This window comes from Antechinus flavipes, chromosome 6, assembly GCF_016432865.1.
Source record: "Antechinus flavipes isolate AdamAnt ecotype Samford, QLD, Australia chromosome 6, AdamAnt_v2, whole genome shotgun sequence".
Taxonomy (NCBI): domain Eukaryota; kingdom Metazoa; phylum Chordata; class Mammalia; order Dasyuromorphia; family Dasyuridae; genus Antechinus; species Antechinus flavipes.
Window position 1 is genome coordinate 105,111,192 of NC_067403.1, and position 21,326 is coordinate 105,132,517.

Consider the following 21,326-nt stretch of genomic DNA (forward strand, 5'->3'; position numbering starts at 1 on the left):
TTTAAAAAAATAATCTTTTTTTTTTTTTATCATCTGTAGCTGTAAACACAAGATGTACCTGGAAAAGCTGCCAAATACTAGCATCATTATTCCTTTTCATAATGAAGGTTGGACTTCTCTTCTGCGCACTATACACAGTATAATTAACCGGACTCCAGACAGTCTGATTGCTGAAATCATTTTAGTGGATGACTTCAGTGATAGAGGTAAGATCAAATAAGAAACTTTTAAATTAAATCTGTTATAATTCCCACAATTGGGTATGGATGGAAATGTTGATGCAAGGATTACAAGATGGTTTTATTCAGGTTGTTTCCAGGAAAAAAAATAATGCTTTGGCTATTTTGTTCTGTGATGAAATGATGACCAAGGGCCATGTGGCAGTATTCATAGTATTGTTTTTAGCCATTCTATGGTTGAATTGATTGTCATCTGTGGAATTAAAGTGAACTTGTATTAAAATAGTTATATATGCATGAAACTGCTTTGATTCACTACTTAGATTGGAGATAGAAAGAATTTTATTAGAGCTCTCTGGGGGATACTGATATTTATTGAATAGCATTGTCAATTGCAAAAATGTAGGTTGTTTCACTTATTTCACACTAAGAGAATTCTTAATTGATAGTTTTCATTTATTTTTGGTAGTGTATTCACTATTGACTTGTCCTGATAAAGCCTTATGCCAATCTGTTTTTTGAATTTATAATTGTGAATTATTAAATAGTATCCTATCCACTATTGGTCTTAAAGTTAGTTGAATCATTTTAGTCCTGAACTTATATCGATATTGAGAAAGAAACAAGAAGATATTAGGCATATTTGAAGGTATTGCCTAGAAGATAAAAGTTGTTCTTATAACCCTTACCTTTAATAAGCCTCTAAAGCAATATTTTTTAATTTAAAAAGTTGTACAGCAGTGTGTTATTGTATTTCCATATAGGATCTCAATTTTAGATTTGTACACTCAGGTAAAACTTTTCAGATTTCAGAAAATATATCATTTTCTCTCTTTTATTATAATAAAAGAGAGAAAATGATATAGTTTTGTAGAAACTCTTCCTTGAACAAAATTTCTGAAGTGGTTTTCAGTCTAACAATTGCAGTTATTAATATTGAAGGAATTGTTTCTCTGTGCTTTACTCTTTGAAAAGGAACTTAATAACTGACCTTTGGAGAGATATGACTTGTGAGATATACACCCTGACATTTTATTGTATGATGTCATTCTGTTTAACTATACAGTTCAGCTGCATAGAACAATGACATGGGAATAAATAAATAAATAAATAAATACACATATTTGTATATATAATATTTTTTCCTGAAAGGCAATACAGCCTGAGATCATATGGGGTTAATTGAAATTTTGGGAAACATTGTCTCAAGTAAAAACTAAATTTTCTCTTGAGTCTTTGAAAAGTCTTTCTTAAGAAATATAAGAACGGGGCAGCTAAATGGCAAATGGATAAGAGCATCAGCCCTAAAGTTAGGGGAACTTGAGTTCAAATTTGCTCTCAGACACATAACACTTTCTAGCTGTGTGACCCTGGGCAAATCACTTAACCCCAATTGCCTCAGGAGAAAGAAAAAAAAGAAATACAAGTACGGTGAGACTTTTTCAGTAGTTGGATTTTCAATAATTCTAATGATCAGTCTGAAATAAAATAAGAACTGTTTCTCCTCAAAAAAAAAAAAATCCTGCATAAAACAAAAACACATCTTTAGACTTAACTCCCAATGAAATAGTTAACCAATCATAAAAAAATATTGACTCTAAGGTTGCAATTATGTTCTACTTCAAAATATTGGATATAAAAAGACAAACAGGTGAGGACTCTAGGAAGCCTAAGGAGGAGACCTAAAAATTAAAAGTGAATTTGGCAGAGACTTCACACACATAATTTTTAATTGCACAGTAATTTCCTTCTGAATCTTGCTAAGTGACCTTCATTATTACAAAGTATTCATAACCATTTCAGGCTATAAATAGATACTTAATGTGTATAATATATCTAATTCCTTCCTTTAAAAAAAAAAAAAAAGAGGGACAAAGAGTTAGAGGGACAAATCATCCACTAGCTAGTAGTCCTTTTGGTTGACTGATATATATAGATAAAAAGACTATGAAGTCTTGGATAATTATCTAGATAATTAACTTTGCTTTAGTAAAGAATTCATCAGAAAAAGACTTTTGTCTGGAGGTAGTACAGTAGAAAACCCTTGGGTGACAGAAATGTAATCTAGTAGAAGACTTTGTGATTACATATTTCCCAGCCAGCTTTTTATCTGATAATACTTATAGGGGGAAGAGGGCAATGACAGCAACTTTATTTATCTTGGCCAATATATTACTGTCATCTTCTGTATAATGTGGACTTTGATGGACTACCCTTCTGTATGTAATATAGTTTAACAGTGACTGGGAAGGGGACAAGTTTCAGAAGACTGTGAATGTCATTAACTTTGTGATATACATGAACAGAAATTTTTGAATAGTCAACACAAATGTTCCTTTCCTATTAACATTTTTCTTATCTTTAATAACTTTGTTCCTAAGGCAATTTTATATTTAACTGTAATTTTTTTATCTAGAACATAATACATACAAAATCAAAGCATTGGTTTTATTATTTTATCACAAATATGGTAAATGTTACTGATTTTGGAGACAGAGGATCAAGTTCAATTTTCTGCCATGTAAGCAATTATTAACATTGGGCCAGAAATTTTCCATTATTTTTTTCCTGTGTAAAATAAAATGGGCTATGTAAGACTATCTGTATAGCTACCTCCTCTTGATGCTTATTTTTTGTATCCTATTCACCCTTGTCCCCATAGCTGACATGGTAGATGTACTTGGAGTTAGAAGACCTGAGTTCATGACTATCCTAACAAACTTATTACGTGGCACCTGGGCAATTCACTTAATTTTAATGTGCCTTACTTTCATCATCTGTAATGAACCCATTTAACCCATCTGATGGGACTGGACTCCCTGGTTTCCAAGATTCTTTTCAACTCCAGCTAGATGATTCTATTATCTTTAGTAAAACTCCTTCAGGATAGGGATCAGTGTTTGTTGTTGTTGTTGTTGTTGTTGTTGTTTGTTTGTTTGTTTGTTTGTTTTTCATCTTAATTTGCTTTTATTTATTTTGTGTTTTATATCCTCATTGTTTAGTATGGTGTTTTGTCTATTGTAAGAAGTGAATAAATATTGGTTGAATTAATTCACCTTCTGTGAAATTATAGAGTGTTCTCCTTCTCCTTCCTTGTTCTACCCCTGCCACAACTGGATTTTTATCTACTCTTTAAAAGTCAACTCAAATGTCATCCCCTAGATGAAACATTACCTCCCTCTCTAATAATTTTTAATTATGATATTTCATATAAATTATTTTATTACTTGATGACCTAACAGTGTGCTATATACAAGAAATGCAATATAAATATTTGTTGATTTATTTATTGAATTTTAGATAGTGTGATTATTGAACCAACATTATCCTTTAAACTGCATTTTTTTTTCAAAAATGAATTTTTTCAAAAGTGCATTTAAAAACCCTTTTAAAATTCTCAACAAGGGAGATTTCATAATGATATGTGAATGTCAAAAATCTTTTAACAAGTCAACAATTTTTTATTCCTTACAAAATATATCTAATAAATGTTATGGATGTTATAGTTGGGAATATTGGTTTTTTGATTCTGCTATTATCTAAAGATGACTATATTCACCTCAACATTTCCCTACTCAGGAATAATAAATGGTTATTGTATTCATTGGGTGATACCATATTTAAAAAAAATTAAAGAATTTCAAAAGTCTGAAATAGGAATTCATGTGTAATTTAAAACAATGATTAAAACATTTACCCTGCATTTAAACAATAGTGAAGATTAACAGGTTTTTAGAAAGTTACTTTGCCTTGGAAAAGTTAATTTTGTTTTCATTATTACCTATGAGAGGTAAACTTTTAGAACATAATTTTTATTTATATTTCATGAATTGAATGCCATAATCTGAATTAAGACAAGATTGACTCATGCATATCCTAATTTTGTAACATTATTAAATATACTTAGTGTACTTGTAGTACAACTAATGTATTATACAAAATGATTAAAGTAGAATGTTAACAAAGAGCATATGGTAGTTGTGAGCAGGCTGCAAAATATCATGTATCAAAAAATAATGCAAAGAAAATAAGAAACATGTTAGAGAAACAGAAAATAATGAACTAGTACCAAAAACAGAGGAAAACACATGTGCTTTAATGATGTCCTTGCAATGTCGGAAGATTATGAAAAAAAGTCCCTACCTAGTGGACCTTTTGTGGAAAATTGGTGGGAGTCCCTCAAAGAGAATTACTCAAGGATTGTGATCTGTGTCTTTACCCATATTAATATGATTATAAATCCATTGGAACACTGGATAATATTCACTAACCATTAAAAAGAGGAAGGTTTTACTAGCATATTATTGAGCCAGCTGAGCAAATATGATTTTAGAAAAAAATTCTTGGTGCATTAATGTGGGGACCCTTTCTTTTCTGTGAAATATTTAAGCAATTTGTTTCAAATTAGTGTAGAAAGATTGTCAACCAAGTAACTTTTTATTAATATATACATCAAGACTCTTTATATAAAAGCATATGACTCAAGCCATGGAAGCAAAATTAGAATATTATTTTTTTAAGAATATGATTGATCCCACTTTCAACCTTTTACACAGAAAGGTTCTCTAGGGAGAGGAGAAGTGATGCTGAAAATATATTTATATCCTAAACCTGCAGAACATCAAATTCAATTCCTAAAAAGCAGTATTTTTCTTTGCCTTCTGATATCCCAGAAATTCTGGCGAGGACATAAATAAAACGTATTCAATTGGAGGTCACACTGATGAGGGGATTTTTAATTACCTAAAACTGAAAGTGTCACTAGGAAACCATCTACCAAAAGTAATGCTTTATATATCTGTCTACAGATTTATAAAGTCTTGGATTTCTTACCATGAACTATCCTAACTTTATTCACCATCTGTGCAACTTTCAAAGCAATCATCAAAATCTGAAATTAGTTCTTTGGACAAAATATTTTGTTAAATATTTTAACCATCTTAAATGTTTATTTTCCTAGCTTGTGTAGCATAATTAAAATCACAACAGAAAAATAAATCAATGAATTCATATTTTAAGTGCTTATTAAGAATTTATTCAGAATTAACATTGTTAAGAAATAATGTTTAATGTTAATGCCAAATTTCAAAAAATTGTCCTCGTGTTAATTGACTTTATATTCAACTGAAAGAAATAAAATAAATAAATGTATACCAAATACCTACAGAATAAATCAATTATACCTTTAAAAAGAAAGGTTAGCTTGGGCGGGACCAAACATCAGGAAAGCTAGGGATTTTAAGAGATTGAAATGAGAGGGGAGAACATACCTAAACTTCAGTGCATCAACTACAAAAGTAGCAAGAGGAGAAATGAGGTGTTATATTATAGGAATGGTAAGTAGGACAATATGCCTGTATCATACAATATGTGGAAGGAATAAGCAGTAAAGATATTGGAAAGACAGTAAGGAGCTAGGTTGTGAAAGGTTTTGAATGACAAACAAATGATTTTATATTTGATCCTGGCTTTAATAGGAATCTACTGAAGACTATGGAATAGAAAAAAAGGGGGACCCAGTCCAATGTGTCCATTCGGAAAATAACTTTAGTATTCATATGCAAGATATATTGAAAAGACATTTGAGACAGAGACAATGAAAAGACAATTAAAATACTCCAAGTAAAAAATAAGTATCTGGATTTGTGAATAAAGACAACACGTATGAGAGATGTTGTGGAGGTAGAAGTAGGAAGATTTGACATGAGGGTTACATGGCATAAATAAGAGTTTTACTACTAATAATTTTACTACTCGGTAAAGGGTGACATAGAGATTGTTAATTTAAGTGACTTGTAAAATGGTAGTGACTTTGATTAGAGTAGGAAAGTTAAATATTATTTGATTAATTTTAACTTTTACCAGTACAGATAGGTTTTTTTTTAATGAAATTTGTTTCTGAGTTATGTCTCTTGCCATAATTTGAAAACAAATGCCTTCAGATGCTTCTGAAACCAATGAATCTGCATATGCAGTTTCTATACTAAAAAATCTTCCAGAATATTTTCCTCTAAATATCTGGCAATAATGTTAGTCCTATTCCAGTTCCTGATTATGGAATGTAAGTAATTATGGGATCTAAAGATTTAGAGCATTCTAGTCTGACTTATCAAATTGGAAAGGCTTTAGGGATAAGTTCAGCAATTTTATTTTTGCCTGTGATCTGGGGATTTGTTTAGCTATAGGAAAAGAAGTACATCATCAAAAGATGAAAAAAAATCACCAAAAGATGAATTTCCATTTAAGGCAACTCATGACATGAAGAATTGCCACCTGTCTTAGTAAAGAAACTTGTGGAATTTAAGCAAAACAAAATTTTCTTGTCATTATTTTGACTAGCATTTCTGGAAAAACATGTTACATAGTTTCTCTGTCTCTAATAATGTTAATTATTTCCCAGATATTTTGTTTTTGTAATCAATAGTTTTGCTAAACCTATACTTTCAAAGGAAAAAAAAGTTTGAAAGAATAAGCATGTAATTATAGAATATAGTGAAGACAAACTATCCTAATGTTAGTCACATATTGATAGGGTGATCTGTAAGATATTTACTAGGGATAAAGTCATTATTCTTAAATTCTGTTTTCCACTCTTCATTTTCAGTGTCAACTCTTAACATCTAATCTAAACTAATTTGTATGATTCAAGATTATATAGTCTAAAATTCCAAATGTTCTATTTATAAATGGAATATATAAATGAGGTTATGATTTAAATTAAAAAGTGTTTATTTCATGGCATTTTAATAATTGTCATCAGTAAAAAGAGTGTATCATTTTTAATCATGACAGTTCAAATAGCAATTTTCTCTATTATTATCTAGGTAACTTCAGCTAATTTTCTTCACCGATCTGAGTTACAGTTCTACATCTGTAAAATGAGAAAGTTGTATTATGTTACCTCAAAGTCCATTTTTAGCACTAGTTCTCTGATTCTCTGATTCAAATGACTTAACAATTTTCAAGGTATCAGTAATTTACTAAGAGTTTAAAGAACTGTTGCAAAGTAAACCAAATGAAAAATATGTAAGAAAAGACAAATAAATTGATCTTATACAAGCTTCTCATGTCTTCATTTTTTCAAAAAGTTCAAAAGAAAATTTAGCTAAGACAATACAATTTCTCTACTTCCCTGTCTGTCTTTTTCTCCATCTCTCTGTTTTTCTCTTTCTCTCTTTCTCTCTTTATCTCTCTTTCATTCTCTCTGTCTCTGTCTTTATCCTTATATCTCTTTGTCTTTCACCTTGTCCCTCTGTCTTTTTCCATCTCTCTCTTTGATTTAAGTCTCTTCATATATCTTTCCATTTCTCTCTCCATCTCTCTGTCTTGTTCTCATCTCTTACTCCAACTTTCTCTCTGTCTCCTTCTCAATACTTTCTCCTCTCTCTTTCCTACCCCACAATTTTTTTTCTTCCACAAACTCATATCTCATATTCATAAGTGAAAAAGAATTCTCCAATTTACCTGGTTTTAAAATATAAATTTATACAGGTAGACTTTCTTAACTAAATGGCTTAATTCCAGTATTTTCCATCTTGTGTATTCTTTTTTAGAGAGAGATTTTTTTAAAGCCTTTGAAAAATAGAATGACACTTCAGTATTAAAGTATGTCCCACTCATTAACAGAAGAAAATGGAGTTGCCTTTGGGTAGGATTTTAAATATATCTGCACTCTTTACCCTATCTGATACTCACAAAAATTGGTGGATGGCATGTAGCTGATGTTTAACTAAGCTTTCAGAAATATTTTTAACATGGTAGCTAGAGGCCTATAGCAAGGCTTCATGATTTTTAAGTAGGACTAATCCCAGGCTTATCTCCAAATTACAGACTACCCTCACTGTATGCACATGGAAATAGTTGAAATGTGTGAATTAAACTGAGATTCAACCTTCAAAATTAGGACATATTTGACTCTGACAAATCTCTGGCTCTCTCTATATCTGGATGAGTATAAGTTCCAATAGTAGACTGTAGCCAGATAACCATCAGATGCTCACACTTCATTTAAATGAAATCAACTGTGGAAGCAAGGAAGTGGTTATTAATGTATGTGCACACATTTATACACAGAATATAGAACTGGCTGGCTCAAAGGAAAGCAGACACTATCTTTTTCCTCCTTCCAAAGGTCTATCCCGAAATGGTTCAAGTAATTCTGATATTGCCAGGGTGCTAAAAGTCTTTCTTTTTTAAGTGTTTTAAATGTGTGCTTAATGGGCAATTAATTGAACAGGAAAAGAACAAGATTGCCTTTAGGAAATCTTGAAGGTTAAGATAGATAAGATAGAGATGCATTTGGAGAGGGAGCAGGCTACAGCAAGTAACCCATGAAGACCTTCAGGATCAAGAAAATAAAATATATTAAATTTAATCAAGATAGGAAGAGAAGTTAGGTGAATCCCCTGGCAATGTCATAGAATGTCAAGTAGAATAACCAGAGGAATCTATTGGTATACTCACAATTTGGAAGAAGCCAAGAAAAACCTCTTACTTCTTACATAGGTCTCTTGTAACAAACTTGTGGGTGACTTGGATGAAGGCAAGAGGTAGTAGGTATATAAAGAGATTGGTGGGTTCCAGTCTAGATTTGGAGTTAGGAAGAGCTGAAATTACATTATCCCTCAAAAGCTTACTAGCCGCGTTACTCTGGACAAATCCTTTAACTCTTTCGTTTCTCAGTGTCTTTATCTATAAAATGGGTGGGGATGTAAGACTTAATGATCAATTAAATCTCTTAAAAGTTCCAAATCAATCATCTTAAGATCTGTGATCCTATACCATGTCTATACCATGAAGAAAACTTCCAAATCATTAAGATTACAGGTCTTTGTCGATGGGTCAAATTACTTTTTTTTTAGTTAAAATAGAAAATAACAATTAAAATAATGTAGAAAATAAAATGGAATATTTGCTAGGATGCCTCCTTAATGAGCAACTAAATTTCTATCAGTACAAGCCAACAAAGTTATGGGACCATAGAGATTTAAAAATTATATTTTGTCTAGTAAATAGGCACAGGAATTAATAGGGATAGGAACTGATGTGTCCCAAGGGAGTCTTGGAAATAATCTGATTCCAATGTTTCATCATACTGAGAGAAATTCTTAAGACACCTACCATAATCTAATCAGTTTTTATCAATTTGATAGAATCATGTCAAAGGCCCATATATAAGGCCTATATATAGTTATATATATATATATATATGAGTGGTAACTCGCAGATTTTAAGTTTACTACTTACCTATAGGAAGTTATGTAAAGGACTTCCCTTTTGTTTTTAAGCCTTGTCATACTGACCATGCTCAGCATAGCAGAGATCAAAACTACATGGAAAGGCCCCCAAAATGTTTTTGTGCCTCCAGACCAATAACTTGCCCAATAGGAGCAGATGACCATATTATGACCACTTAGGTCACTGACTATGACATACTTGTACCATTTCCTCCTGACCAAATTAAGGAGAAAACTATCCATCCTGTGTGGAGATATTTCTTGCTTCACCCAACTTGTGACCCTGCTGATATACCATTTATTTTAGCTTATTATTACATGCCATTCAATGGAATTTCAATGCTTTTGGTATAACTGTTCCAGAATGACTGGACATCCAGTCCTATAAAAATAGGCCCCTGAAAGAAAAGGACATCTCAGATTGTGAGGAAGATTTGAGGTCTACTTTGTTGGAGATGACTGTGGACCCTTTAATAAAGTGCCACTGGTTCAAAGTCTTGCCTCTGTCTCTTTTAATGTAGGTGAGATAATTTTTATGCCCACAATGTACAATTAAAAAAAAAAAAACTAAGAAATAAAATAATTTGCTCAAAATTATTAACTTGTAGTAATCAGAGCAAGAATCCTAAAATGGTATTTGTGGAATTAATGTCAAAAACATCTAAGACATTTAGTGGGACTCAAAATGAGTCAACAGTGGCATATCATACAAAAACAAAAATTAAATGGAATCTGAAATTGCTTCAAGAGGAAAACTATATAAAACTTGATTGACGAAAGCACAGTCATGCACAGTTGCCAAGATCAGATCTCAACTGGAACATGACATTAATTTCTGAGCACCACATTTTGGAAAGATAACTGACAAATTGGAGAATCATTTGTACTAATGTGATCAGAAGATAATTTCAAAAAAATGGGAAAGCTTTTTTAAAAGGGAGAAAACTAAAGGAAAATGTTGATACCTATAAACAAAAATGTCCTGATAAATATTTAACAATCAACTTATGGATGTTGGAGGGAGTAGTATGCAACACTTTTACATTTAATCCATACTATTTATTTTCTCCATCACTTTTTTGAGTTTAGAAAATTACAAAGCATAACAAACAAAGAAAAAAATATATATATCCCACAATCTGATTTGTAGCATTTACTAATTTTCAAAGTATATTTCAAAGTTTCTTTTCTGAGTATCATATCATATAAATTTGTAACCCTCCTACAAGGTGCAAAATAAATGTGGAGTATCATCAATGCTGTATTTGATCATTTTTTATGAAAATAAATAATGACTATATAAAGGTTTGGCTTGTAATTTCAGTGCATAATAAGACTACATGTGGTCTCTTCTGAAATTTCCTTTAAAGTATGAGATTTTATTTTTGCTAAGTGTTTTATATTATTACCTAATGTTATTTAATAATGGATTGATGACTTTCTTATGTATATTAGTGAAGCATCATATATATGTTATTATCTTGACAAGATTATTTTTAATCATACTTACAATTTTTTTATTATTATAGACACTTTTGTAAACATGATACTCTACTTATTAAACCTTTTATTATACATGGATATATTTGAAAAGGGGGATACTCCTTCATATAGTCATCTTTTTCAAAAAATATATAATTTTCTTTAATATTGTTTTATCTGTTTGGCAAATAACTCAAAAATATTTCACTGACAATTGTTTTTAATACAAATTTATTATTAAATATATAAAAATAAAAAATATTTTTCAAATATCAAAGATAGCTTTCAAATTCACTTTTGCAAAACATTGTGCTTCAAATTTTTTTCTCCTTCTTTCTCTCCCTCCCTCTTCCTCAAGACAGTAAACAATTTGATAGATGTAGGTTAAACATGTGCAATTCTTCTAAACATCTTTCCATACTTTTCATGCTGCACAAGAAAAAAAAAAAGATCTGGGGAGGGGAGAAACACAAGAAAGGAAAAAAAAAAAAAACAAGCAAACAATAACAACAACAAACAGTGAAAATACTATACTTTGATCCATATTCAATTTTCATAGTTCTCTCTTTGAATTCAGATAGCATTTTCCATCACTATTCTATTCGAACTGTCTTGAATCACTTCATTATTAAAGAGCCATGTGCATCAGAACTGATCATCGCATAATCGCAATAATTGTACTGTGTACAATGTTCTCTTGTTTCTGCTCATTTCACTTAGCATCAGTTCATGTAAGTCTCTCCAGGATCTCTGAAATTGATTTCTTCATCATTTGTGATAGACTAATAATATTCCTTTACATCCATATACCACAATTTATTCAGCCATTCCCCAAATGATGGGCATCCATTCAATTTCAAGTTCTTTGTCACTTCAAAAAGGGCTTCTCCAAACATTTTTGCACATTTGAGTCCTTTTTCCTCTTCTATGGTCTCTTGGGAGTACAAACCCAATAGAAACACTGCTGGATCAAAATTATGCACAGCTTTATAGCCATTTGGGCTATCATTTCACTACTCCATCAATCAATCTGACAGGTGTTTCACTGACAATTGTATAGACATGTGTATATTGATATATACACACATTTATTTGTAGACATATGTGTATACTTGTATATATTTGTAGACACTCTGTATACATGAATACATGTATTTATTCATTTGTATATGTGTGACCATATAAACATATATATGTACACACACACACACACACACACACATATTTAGCACCCACTCGGCAATTCATAGTTGTGGAAAATTCAGTTTTCATTTGAATTCAATCATCATTTAAGACATGTCTGCTATTGATTAGGCAAAGGAAGGCTTTGAATAGAATTTAATGTTCCACTCTCTGCTGCTCTGGAGAGTTGCCTGATGAACTATAATGGTAAATCACTTGCCCAGGGTTGAACAGCCACTATATGGTCAAAATAAGACTTTCTATTAATTCTTTCTAAATATAATGTTAACTCTATTATTGCACATTATACTTGATACATAAACAAATGTGTTTAAGTATGTATGTGTGTTTATGTAAAATAGAATTATTTATTTAAAATGTAGTACAATATCAGTTTTCACATAATTGATGATGATAATAAAACTTTTAAATAATGCTCATGTTTCCTAAGTAGTTCATTCTATAAACAGAATGAAATTGGGGGATTCTAGCCTTTATCCATCATTTCCAATGTATTTCTACGTTTCTCTTAATGAAAGGTTCCCAACAGCAGACAAACCAAGTTACAAATAACTATGATAAGATAGAAAATTCAAATAATTCGAGAGAATTATAAAAGCAAATGAAGAAATGGTATTTCAGTTCTATGCTATATTGTCAAATAACTTAAAAGTGCATGCAAAGTGTCTGAGATGACAGATAAGAAAAAAAAGATTTTATGGTTCATCAAAAACTCCACTAGATTCTGAGTTATTTGTACATTTTGTTTCTATTTAGTTTTAGTTATAAGCCCCTTAAACTCTGGGATTGTTCGTATTTAGCATTAGCAAAGAGATATAGCATTTGATATAATAAAATTGACTAGACAACTTTATTTTTTAAAGCTAGATAAACCTGAAGTCAAACAGACAGTGGGAACTATAGTAAACATTATAAAATGTGACTTTGCAATACTTATTTGTGGAGAAAATAATTCTGCATCATCAAATAGCTTTTGGATAGAAAGCAGCTCTCTCTATTCTGATAAGAAAATCTCCATTTCAATGTAGACATTTCAAAACTCACAGCATCTTCATTTTTTTTATATTCTATACCAACTTAGTTTAACAGGACATAAAACTGAAATTTATAGATCATTCTAATAAGAACCATTCTTTTCAATAGTTTTCTTAGTTTTCATTTGGAAATGAAAGAGGGAGAATTCAAAACTAAGGAATGAACACTGTTTAACGTTGCAAAATATAATGTGCTCTCAAGGTCATAGGAAAATGAAATTACAGGTAACAAGGACACAAGTGTATTTAATATCAAATCATACAAAAGGAAAACATTGTCCTTTGACATGTCCCATAAAAAAGATGATTATGTCATTTCCATAGCAAGATTTTCTTAAGGAGGTATTTACACTGAAAGAGAAAACATATTACCTAGAAACCTTGGGGATTGGAGATGCAATGTAGGCATTTATGAAGTGCCTAAGTAATTTATGACTATTATCTCATTTCCTCTTCACAACAACTTTTATTGAAAGATGCTATTATTATCCTCATTTATATGACTGAGGTATAGAAACTTAAAAGCATTTGATCAGGGTCATACAACGAGTATCAGAGACTCCTTTTGAACCCATCTTCCTAACTCCAGACCCACTTCTTTCTTCACTTTAAAATAAATTTAATCTATTTTAGTTTAAGATTTAGAATAAAAGGCACTTCCTTCTTCCCCACCATGAATATCTCAATTAGAAACATAACTCTAATTTTTGTAGGCAATATCTTTTTCTAGACAACGGTGAAACCTCTCAAAAATTTCCTTCAAAAAAGCCAATTCTGATGACCTCCAGTGTTACATGTTATGAAACTCTCAAGGGTTTTCTCTATTTTGCCCTTCCTCACCAGTTATTCTCATGCTTTATCCTGTATCTTTTACATCCCTTAGGACAAAGCTTCTGAATCTGTGGGTCACAATCCCATATGGGATCTCACAACTGAATGTGCAGTCACATAATTATGAATTATTATCAGTAAATGTTTGATTTATATCCCTATTTTATGGACCTATATACCCAGGATCATATAAAAATTTCTTGGCTAAAAAGCTAGAAAATGTTTAAGAAACTCTACTTTAGGAGATTCTTGCCAATAAGTTAACCCATGACCAATTCTGCAATCACATTCTGTCAATAAGAGGTAGCTATCTGTTTGTATTCATCAGGAGTATATGGTGTCCCCCTTGGCTTCTTTTGTGGAAGCTTGAAGACTTTTCTAAAATCTGTTTGCCCTCCATGTTTTAAACATTTACTTTGTCTCTGTAAATGGTGTTAAACACCGGTCTTTACTGTCTCTGTGTACTTATTGAAAATAAAGTCAAGACAAGATAATTGATGAGGGACCATCTCCAGAGAGATGGGTGTTATGTTTGTAATTTTTTTAGTGTTCTATCCCTGTCTGAGAGATCTGGGGATTCAGGGATGAGTGTGTTTAACAGAGACAGCAAGAAAAAAAGAATTCTAATTACAAGTTTGTGTTGGAGATATACATAAGGTAGTGGTGGGGTGGTAGAGAGTACTTTGGCCTGAAAAGTTGTAGGTTTGGGTAAGGTAGATATATAGGGGAGTAGATTGGTACATGATACCCAGAAGTGACAGAGTTGAACTGACAATGGTTCATGGTTCTGAAGTTGGAAAAGTGCTGTACACATATAACAACCAGGTGGTGGAATAGAATTCTATAGAGTAGAGACTGAAATTAAGTACAATGCTGTATTTTTCCTACAATAGTGATCTAGTAGAAATAGTCATCAATTCGGACAATAGGGCTCCAGGGAAGTTCTAAGTGAATGAGATGAAGGAAGAAATATATAGAAATGTAAAGTTCTTCACTAGTCAAGTCAACAAGCATTTATTAAGCACATACATGCATATGCAGCTATATTTATACTATGTGTGTAAATGTATTTACATGAATGCATTGTAGATGCTACACTAAGTTTTTGGGATTAAAAAGAAGGCAAAAAACCATTTCTTCCTCTCAAGAAATAACAATTTAATGGGGAGAGAACATGGAAATGATGATATACAAACAAGATATAGACTGAATAAATTGGAGATGATTTCAGAGGGAAGTCATAACAATAAGAGGGATCATGAAAGCTTTCTTGCAGAACATTGGATTCTACATGAGACTTAAAGGATTCTAGGGGATCCTGTTGGGGGGAAATGAGTATGGAAAGAATTCCAATCATGAATGGTGGAAATAACCAGTGTAAATGCATGTCATTTAGAGAAAATCAATCAATAAATATTTATTGAAAGTCTACTATGTGCCAGGCACTGTGTTAAATCTGGGGATACAAAAAAAGAGGAAAAAGTTAGTCTCTGACCTGAGGGAGCTTACAATCACAAGCTTTATAACATATAACATCTAAAATTTGTGTAATGCTTATTATATACCAAGCACTATGCAATTTTTAAAAATTTAAATATTATCTCATTTAATTTTCAAAACAGCCTTGGGAGGCAGATATTTTTATTATTATCCCCATTTTGGGAGGAAGACAGTGGTTAAATGACTTAGCTAGGATCACACAGCTAGCAAATGTCTGAAGTTAAATTTGAACTCTAGTCCTGCAGCAAGTAGGATGATGTCATTAAATCACAAAATATGTGTGAAAAACTAAGATATAAGAAGATAAAACACTGAACAAGTATTAACATATAATATGCATATACATATGTGTACATAGATAAATATAACTTATATGTATACATATATTGTGTAATATAAAATATACATGTAATACAATATGGTTACATATTGTATATACACATATACAGTACACATTCATGGTTCATTCATATAGGTATATTGGAGAAAAAGAAAAAGAAAAAAATATGAGAATAAGGAGAGAGAACTGAAGTTTCTTGGTTGCACAATTTTTATATCCTACACAAGATTACATTATTTAAGTAGAAACCTACTTAACGATAAATACTGTTTTACTTATCCCACCTCACTTTGATTTTTTTCCCTGATCACATCCTTTTCTTTGAAAATTAATCATTGATGAAGAAGAATGAATCCATTAGATGATTGCCCTGGCTGATCAAAGAGTCCATAGAGGACAAATGTGCCTATGACTCTCTGAATATAAGTAGTTATAACTGGATATTACAAGAGCAGATATATCGTTGTCATACATTTTCTTGCACGCTCTCCTTTCTTCCAGCCACCTCAATAATTTACCTTTCACTATTATATTTATTCAATAGCTATTATTTACTTTTTCAGAAGTATATTCATTTTTTATCTTAAGTCATTATATTTATTCCTTCCCACTTATCTCAAATTATAAAATGATCATTTCAGAAATGCTTTGCTTTATGGAACCCCTTTGAAAGTTGGGTGAAGGTTATGCATACCTTCTCAGTATCATGCTTTTGAAGGTAAAGGAAAAAAATACATTACATTAAAATGCAATTATCAAAATATTCAACAATATTTGAGGCCACATATTTCAGATGAAAAACTCCTGGTTTTTGCTCTGAAAATATTTCTTTCATTTGTTCCTCCAATCTCATTTCATTCTTCTCTTTAACTTTCTTCATATTTTATCTTTCTCTTTTCCCTCGTTTCCTCTTTCTTACTCTCATATAAGATCTCCCAAATGCTTGTCTTTTTTATCTTTAAATAAAAGAAAAAATAAAAACTCCCCATTATCTCACTACCTTCTCAAGTTCCCTCAGGGTCAAACTTGAACTCATTTTACAGATAACCAGTTCCAGAAATCTCAACTGAAATGTATAATATCATAGAACTAATAATTACAATTAGTCTGAGATTAAGATTTTTCTAACACATTGTCTGGTATCCATCTATAAAATAAGAATAAATTTGTTTCAAATTCCAGTCTTTGAGTATGTGAGCATCTGACTGGCAATAGATCAATGTAAACCATTTTGAAAACCATAAAGTATTTTATAGATATAAATCATCATCATTTATATAATAGATCTCTCCTGCGCCCTAATGGAACCTTCATGCTGCAGTGGGAAGAACACTGGCCTAGCAGTTGGTCATGATGGCACTTCTCTTTTTTTTTTTTTTAATTTAATTTTATTTAATAATAACTTTGTATTGACAGAATCCATGCCAGGATAATTTTTACACAGCATTATCCCTTGCAATCACTTATGTTTCATTTTTTCCCCTCCCTCCCTCCCCCCCCCAAGATGGCAAGCAGTCCTATATATGTTAAATATGTTGCAGTATATCCTAGATACAATACATATTTGCAGAACCGAACAGTTCTCCCGCTGCACAGGGAGAATTGGATTCAGAAGGTAAAAATAACTCGGGAAGAAAATCAAAAATCAAATAGTTCACATTCATTTCCCAGTATTCCTTCTTTGGGTGTAGCTGTTTCTGTACATCATTTATGATGGCACTTCTCAAAACCAGAAAGGGAAGGGCCCATTAGCAGGAAATTGGTCCACAGATAAGAAAAGAGAGTTTGTGTGCCAGTCACTCAGGTGTTAATTAGAAGATGTAGGATTTCAAATCACCTCTAGTAACTCTAAATCTAAGGCTGAAAGACAGCCTCTACGACCTTCATTCATCATTTAAAGAGCCAATAAATAATTAGTTGTGTTATAAAGTTTCTGAAATGAGAATACTTGTGGGTTGAAAATTAGAGATTGATTGAAACATCATATTTGTCATGTTTTTAATGTCTTAAATGTAAGTCTTAACTAAAGTATTAATTACATGAAATTTTAGATCCTTCTGTATCTTTACTTTCTCAATTATTTCAGCAACTACATTAGATATATGTATTATTAACATCCATGAAAAATTCCAAAGTAGGTCTGCAATTATGAGAGTTATTTGGCCCTACTGATCATCAGTTTCCTTCTCTAAAACTGAAGTAACAATTCTTCCCGTAATCAACTACCAGATTCATTGTAAGAAAAGTTCATTTTAAGCTTTAATGGCATTAAATGAGTGCATCATCATCATCATCAACAAATACAGATTATGCCACATTGAAATATTATTCCTAACCAAAATAAAACAATGAAACCAACAGAAATAAGTCTTTTGTTATCTTGGAAATTTACACAACCTCTATTTGCCTTAGTTTCATCATGAGGTGGCTCTTATAGTAACTCTTTCAGCTCTAAATTTGTGTTACTAGGATCTTTGATAAATGTTTATTATTTTGAAGTGTGCAAAGATACTGCAAAATAGCAGACACTGAGTTTGAAGTCCATTTTTATGGAAGATAGGTTGACATTCTCTTTCTTCAACAACTTTTTATTGTTGCATTTTATTATTATTTACATTTGGAGATTCCTTGAAAATAAATATTCTATCATTATTCTGCAATCTAATATGTCTTCAATATGTATTTTGTTCATTTGGATGAACTTATTGGTGGTTCCTGATTCCCTTTTAAAATAGTCACCAACAATTTTCACCACTAAAGAAAGAATATTTCTCTTTACAATCAAAATGAAATTCTTTGCTAGATCTAAATATTTGGGATAGAAAATAGACATTAAAACATCTCCTTTCCCAATAGTACCATCACCTCACTGCCCCCACTCCTGGAGATATTTATAATATGTAATTCTAAGCATACCAACCACTATCTTCAACCAGTTTATGATGAGTTACTTTTTAACTTGCCTTCTACCAAGAAAAATCTCATGATGAGTCAGTATGAACTTGACAGAAAAGGAGCTGATTATTTTAAAAGTAAAAACAATGTTATGGCTCACCATTGTCACAATGGCATGCTTCCTTAAGAAAACTAACTTGTACAATCCATTTTATGGCTGATTAAATTCCATTTATTTTACTTGCAGACATCTGTTTTGAATAGAATATCACTTATGTGAAAACCATTTTATGGATGCTGGGCTTCAGATCTTGAGCAGGAATTACATTTTTGGATGGATGAAAGAATATCATTTATTATTACTCATCTTATTAGCAAACCTTGGTTGGCAAGAAAAGTGCTGCTCTAATATTGTCAGAGTTCTGTATTTTGAGCAGTTCTTTTATATCTATCCATCTTCTCTTTTTTCTATTAATTGAAATGACACAAGCATGGGAGAGAGCCAGCAACCCAATCCAACAAATCATTTCACATGTAAGTTACAGTTCAAAGATGAAATCTCCAATTAGTGATTGATTTTGGATAAAATGATTTAAAAGAATAAGTTCATTCATTCAACAAGAATTTATTAAATGCTAGCTGTGTCAGAGACCATGCTAAGTGTTGGAAATAGAGAGAAAAAAGTATATCAGTCCCTGACCTCAAGGATCTTTTATTCCTATTTTATGATACTTCTATCCAGTTATCTTATTAAATCACATCAAATACTCTACAATGTTCCCATATAACCATGTGGAATGAAATAATTTTATATCTTAAAGCAACAACAAGAATCATCTAAACCTTCATTTTACAGAAAAAGGAACTGAGTTCAAGGCTGCATATGAAAGTTAATTTCTTAAGTATTTGGATTTTTAATGCCCAACAGAATTTTGTTTCTTTTTTTTAACTTTGAACTAATACAAAATAATCTGAATTTACTTAACCTAGGTTTAAAAATCAGGGCCCATAGTGTGGGTATTTAACAACTTTATGAATCCAGTAAATCTTAAGGCATTTATCTTTCCTGGGAATTTTATGTTGCTCTGTCTTTTCTTTAAGACCGTGCCGGGCTTTTGTAGGCACTTTAGATAATCAGACATAATGATCTATTTGTGATTTAGGATTTGCAGCACACCAGATATAATTTTTTCCAAGATATGGACACAAATTCTTTAGAGGGCAGATGACAGGGATAGTAACTAATGTAAGTGCAATGTGGCCTGTGACTGCAGTGACCTTGCCTCTGTCATGAGATAATGTGTGCCAGCCATCTCACTGAGGGAAACAGTGTCTAACATTTCTAAAGGCTCTTAATGTAATAAAATGGATCATAAAATATTAGAGTTAAATTTGCTACGTCAAGCTTCATGGGCTGACATTAAGTGGAATTTATTGAGGTGAATGGGCATTGGCTAAGTCCCTTGCCAAATCATTTGAGACTTGTTTGGCCCTAGGGAGAGAGTTCCAGATTGGGGCAGGTCTAAGAGCTTCACTTTGGTTCTGAAAAGACGTGAGAAGTTTAATATTATCTGGGTGGCTCACTGCTCTATGATGGCTTCAGGAAACAGGATTTCTGAGGTTAAGCCAAATGTTAAATGAAGAAAAACTAACCTCAAGACAGAAGTCATTGATCAACATTAGGCTAGCCAAAGCTAGCTGATTATATCTGCATTTCTAATCATGTGTGTGTATGTATATATGTATATGTATTTTTATGTATGTATATTTTCTCCCTCTCTCTCCCTCTGACTCCCCCAATAAACTCCCTAAAGGAAAAGTCTTTCGGGGTTTATCTTTGAAAAGCAGTTTCAGAAGGCAGCAGTTACTTCACAGCCAATCTGAAGTGCTGACAGCATCTTTGTAAATCTTTCAGAATGATATGCAGAGTGTTAACAACAAAGAAGTGAGTGGGGTGATGTGAAAGAAAAAAAGTGTCAGTGTGAATTCCTTGACACAATCTGGTAGTTAGGATTTGAGGTGGGGGGTATTTTATCACATTACATTTCTGCAAGATTGAGATAGTTTCCTCCTACTTTGAGGAGACACATTTTAGGGAACATGAATTGAAATACAATTTAAATAATAGTTTTCATTCATAATGTGGACATTTCCCTGCTTTTCCCCCCTTTCTGTATGTCACTTAGGAAACAAATGGAAGTCTTCATGTTTTTAGATCATATGCTTTCCCCTCCACACACACACACACACACACAAAAAAATTACTTGATGTTTTTATAAATTCTAGAATATTTGGTCAGTAGGAAATCCAGAGAGTTTCTGATTTTTATCTAAGCTTTCCCTCTCTGAGCATTAGCCAATTCATCTATAAAATATGACAATTAAACTAGATTCTAAAGATCTTCCCAAATGTAAATTATATAATCCAGTGATGCTAAGTATGCTGTCCATCAGGTATCCCTCTCTATGAACAGACACTTCTAAACTTTTTATGGAAAAGTTACTACCATTTTACAGATGGTAGCATTTAATATTATTTCAAGTGGAACACCAGGAAAAGTAGAAAATAATTAACTTTGGTTTCCATTTATCTTTTCAATGCTGTTCTGTTCCACCTCCCTAGGAA

General features: G+C 31.7%; 1 protein-coding gene across 2 annotated transcripts in view; it reads left to right on the forward strand.

The window, feature by feature from the left end:
- The window catches only part of GALNTL6 (polypeptide N-acetylgalactosaminyltransferase like 6), a 1,500,784-nt gene that overhangs the window by 718,984 nt on the left and 760,474 nt on the right, over nt 1-21,326 (forward strand). For both annotated transcript variants that reach the window (XM_051964041.1, XM_051964042.1), the window contains exon 4: nt 40-206. In XM_051964041.1, the coding sequence (XP_051820001.1) occupies nt 40-206 (167 nt within the window). The remainder of the gene's footprint in view (nt 1-39; nt 207-21,326) is intronic.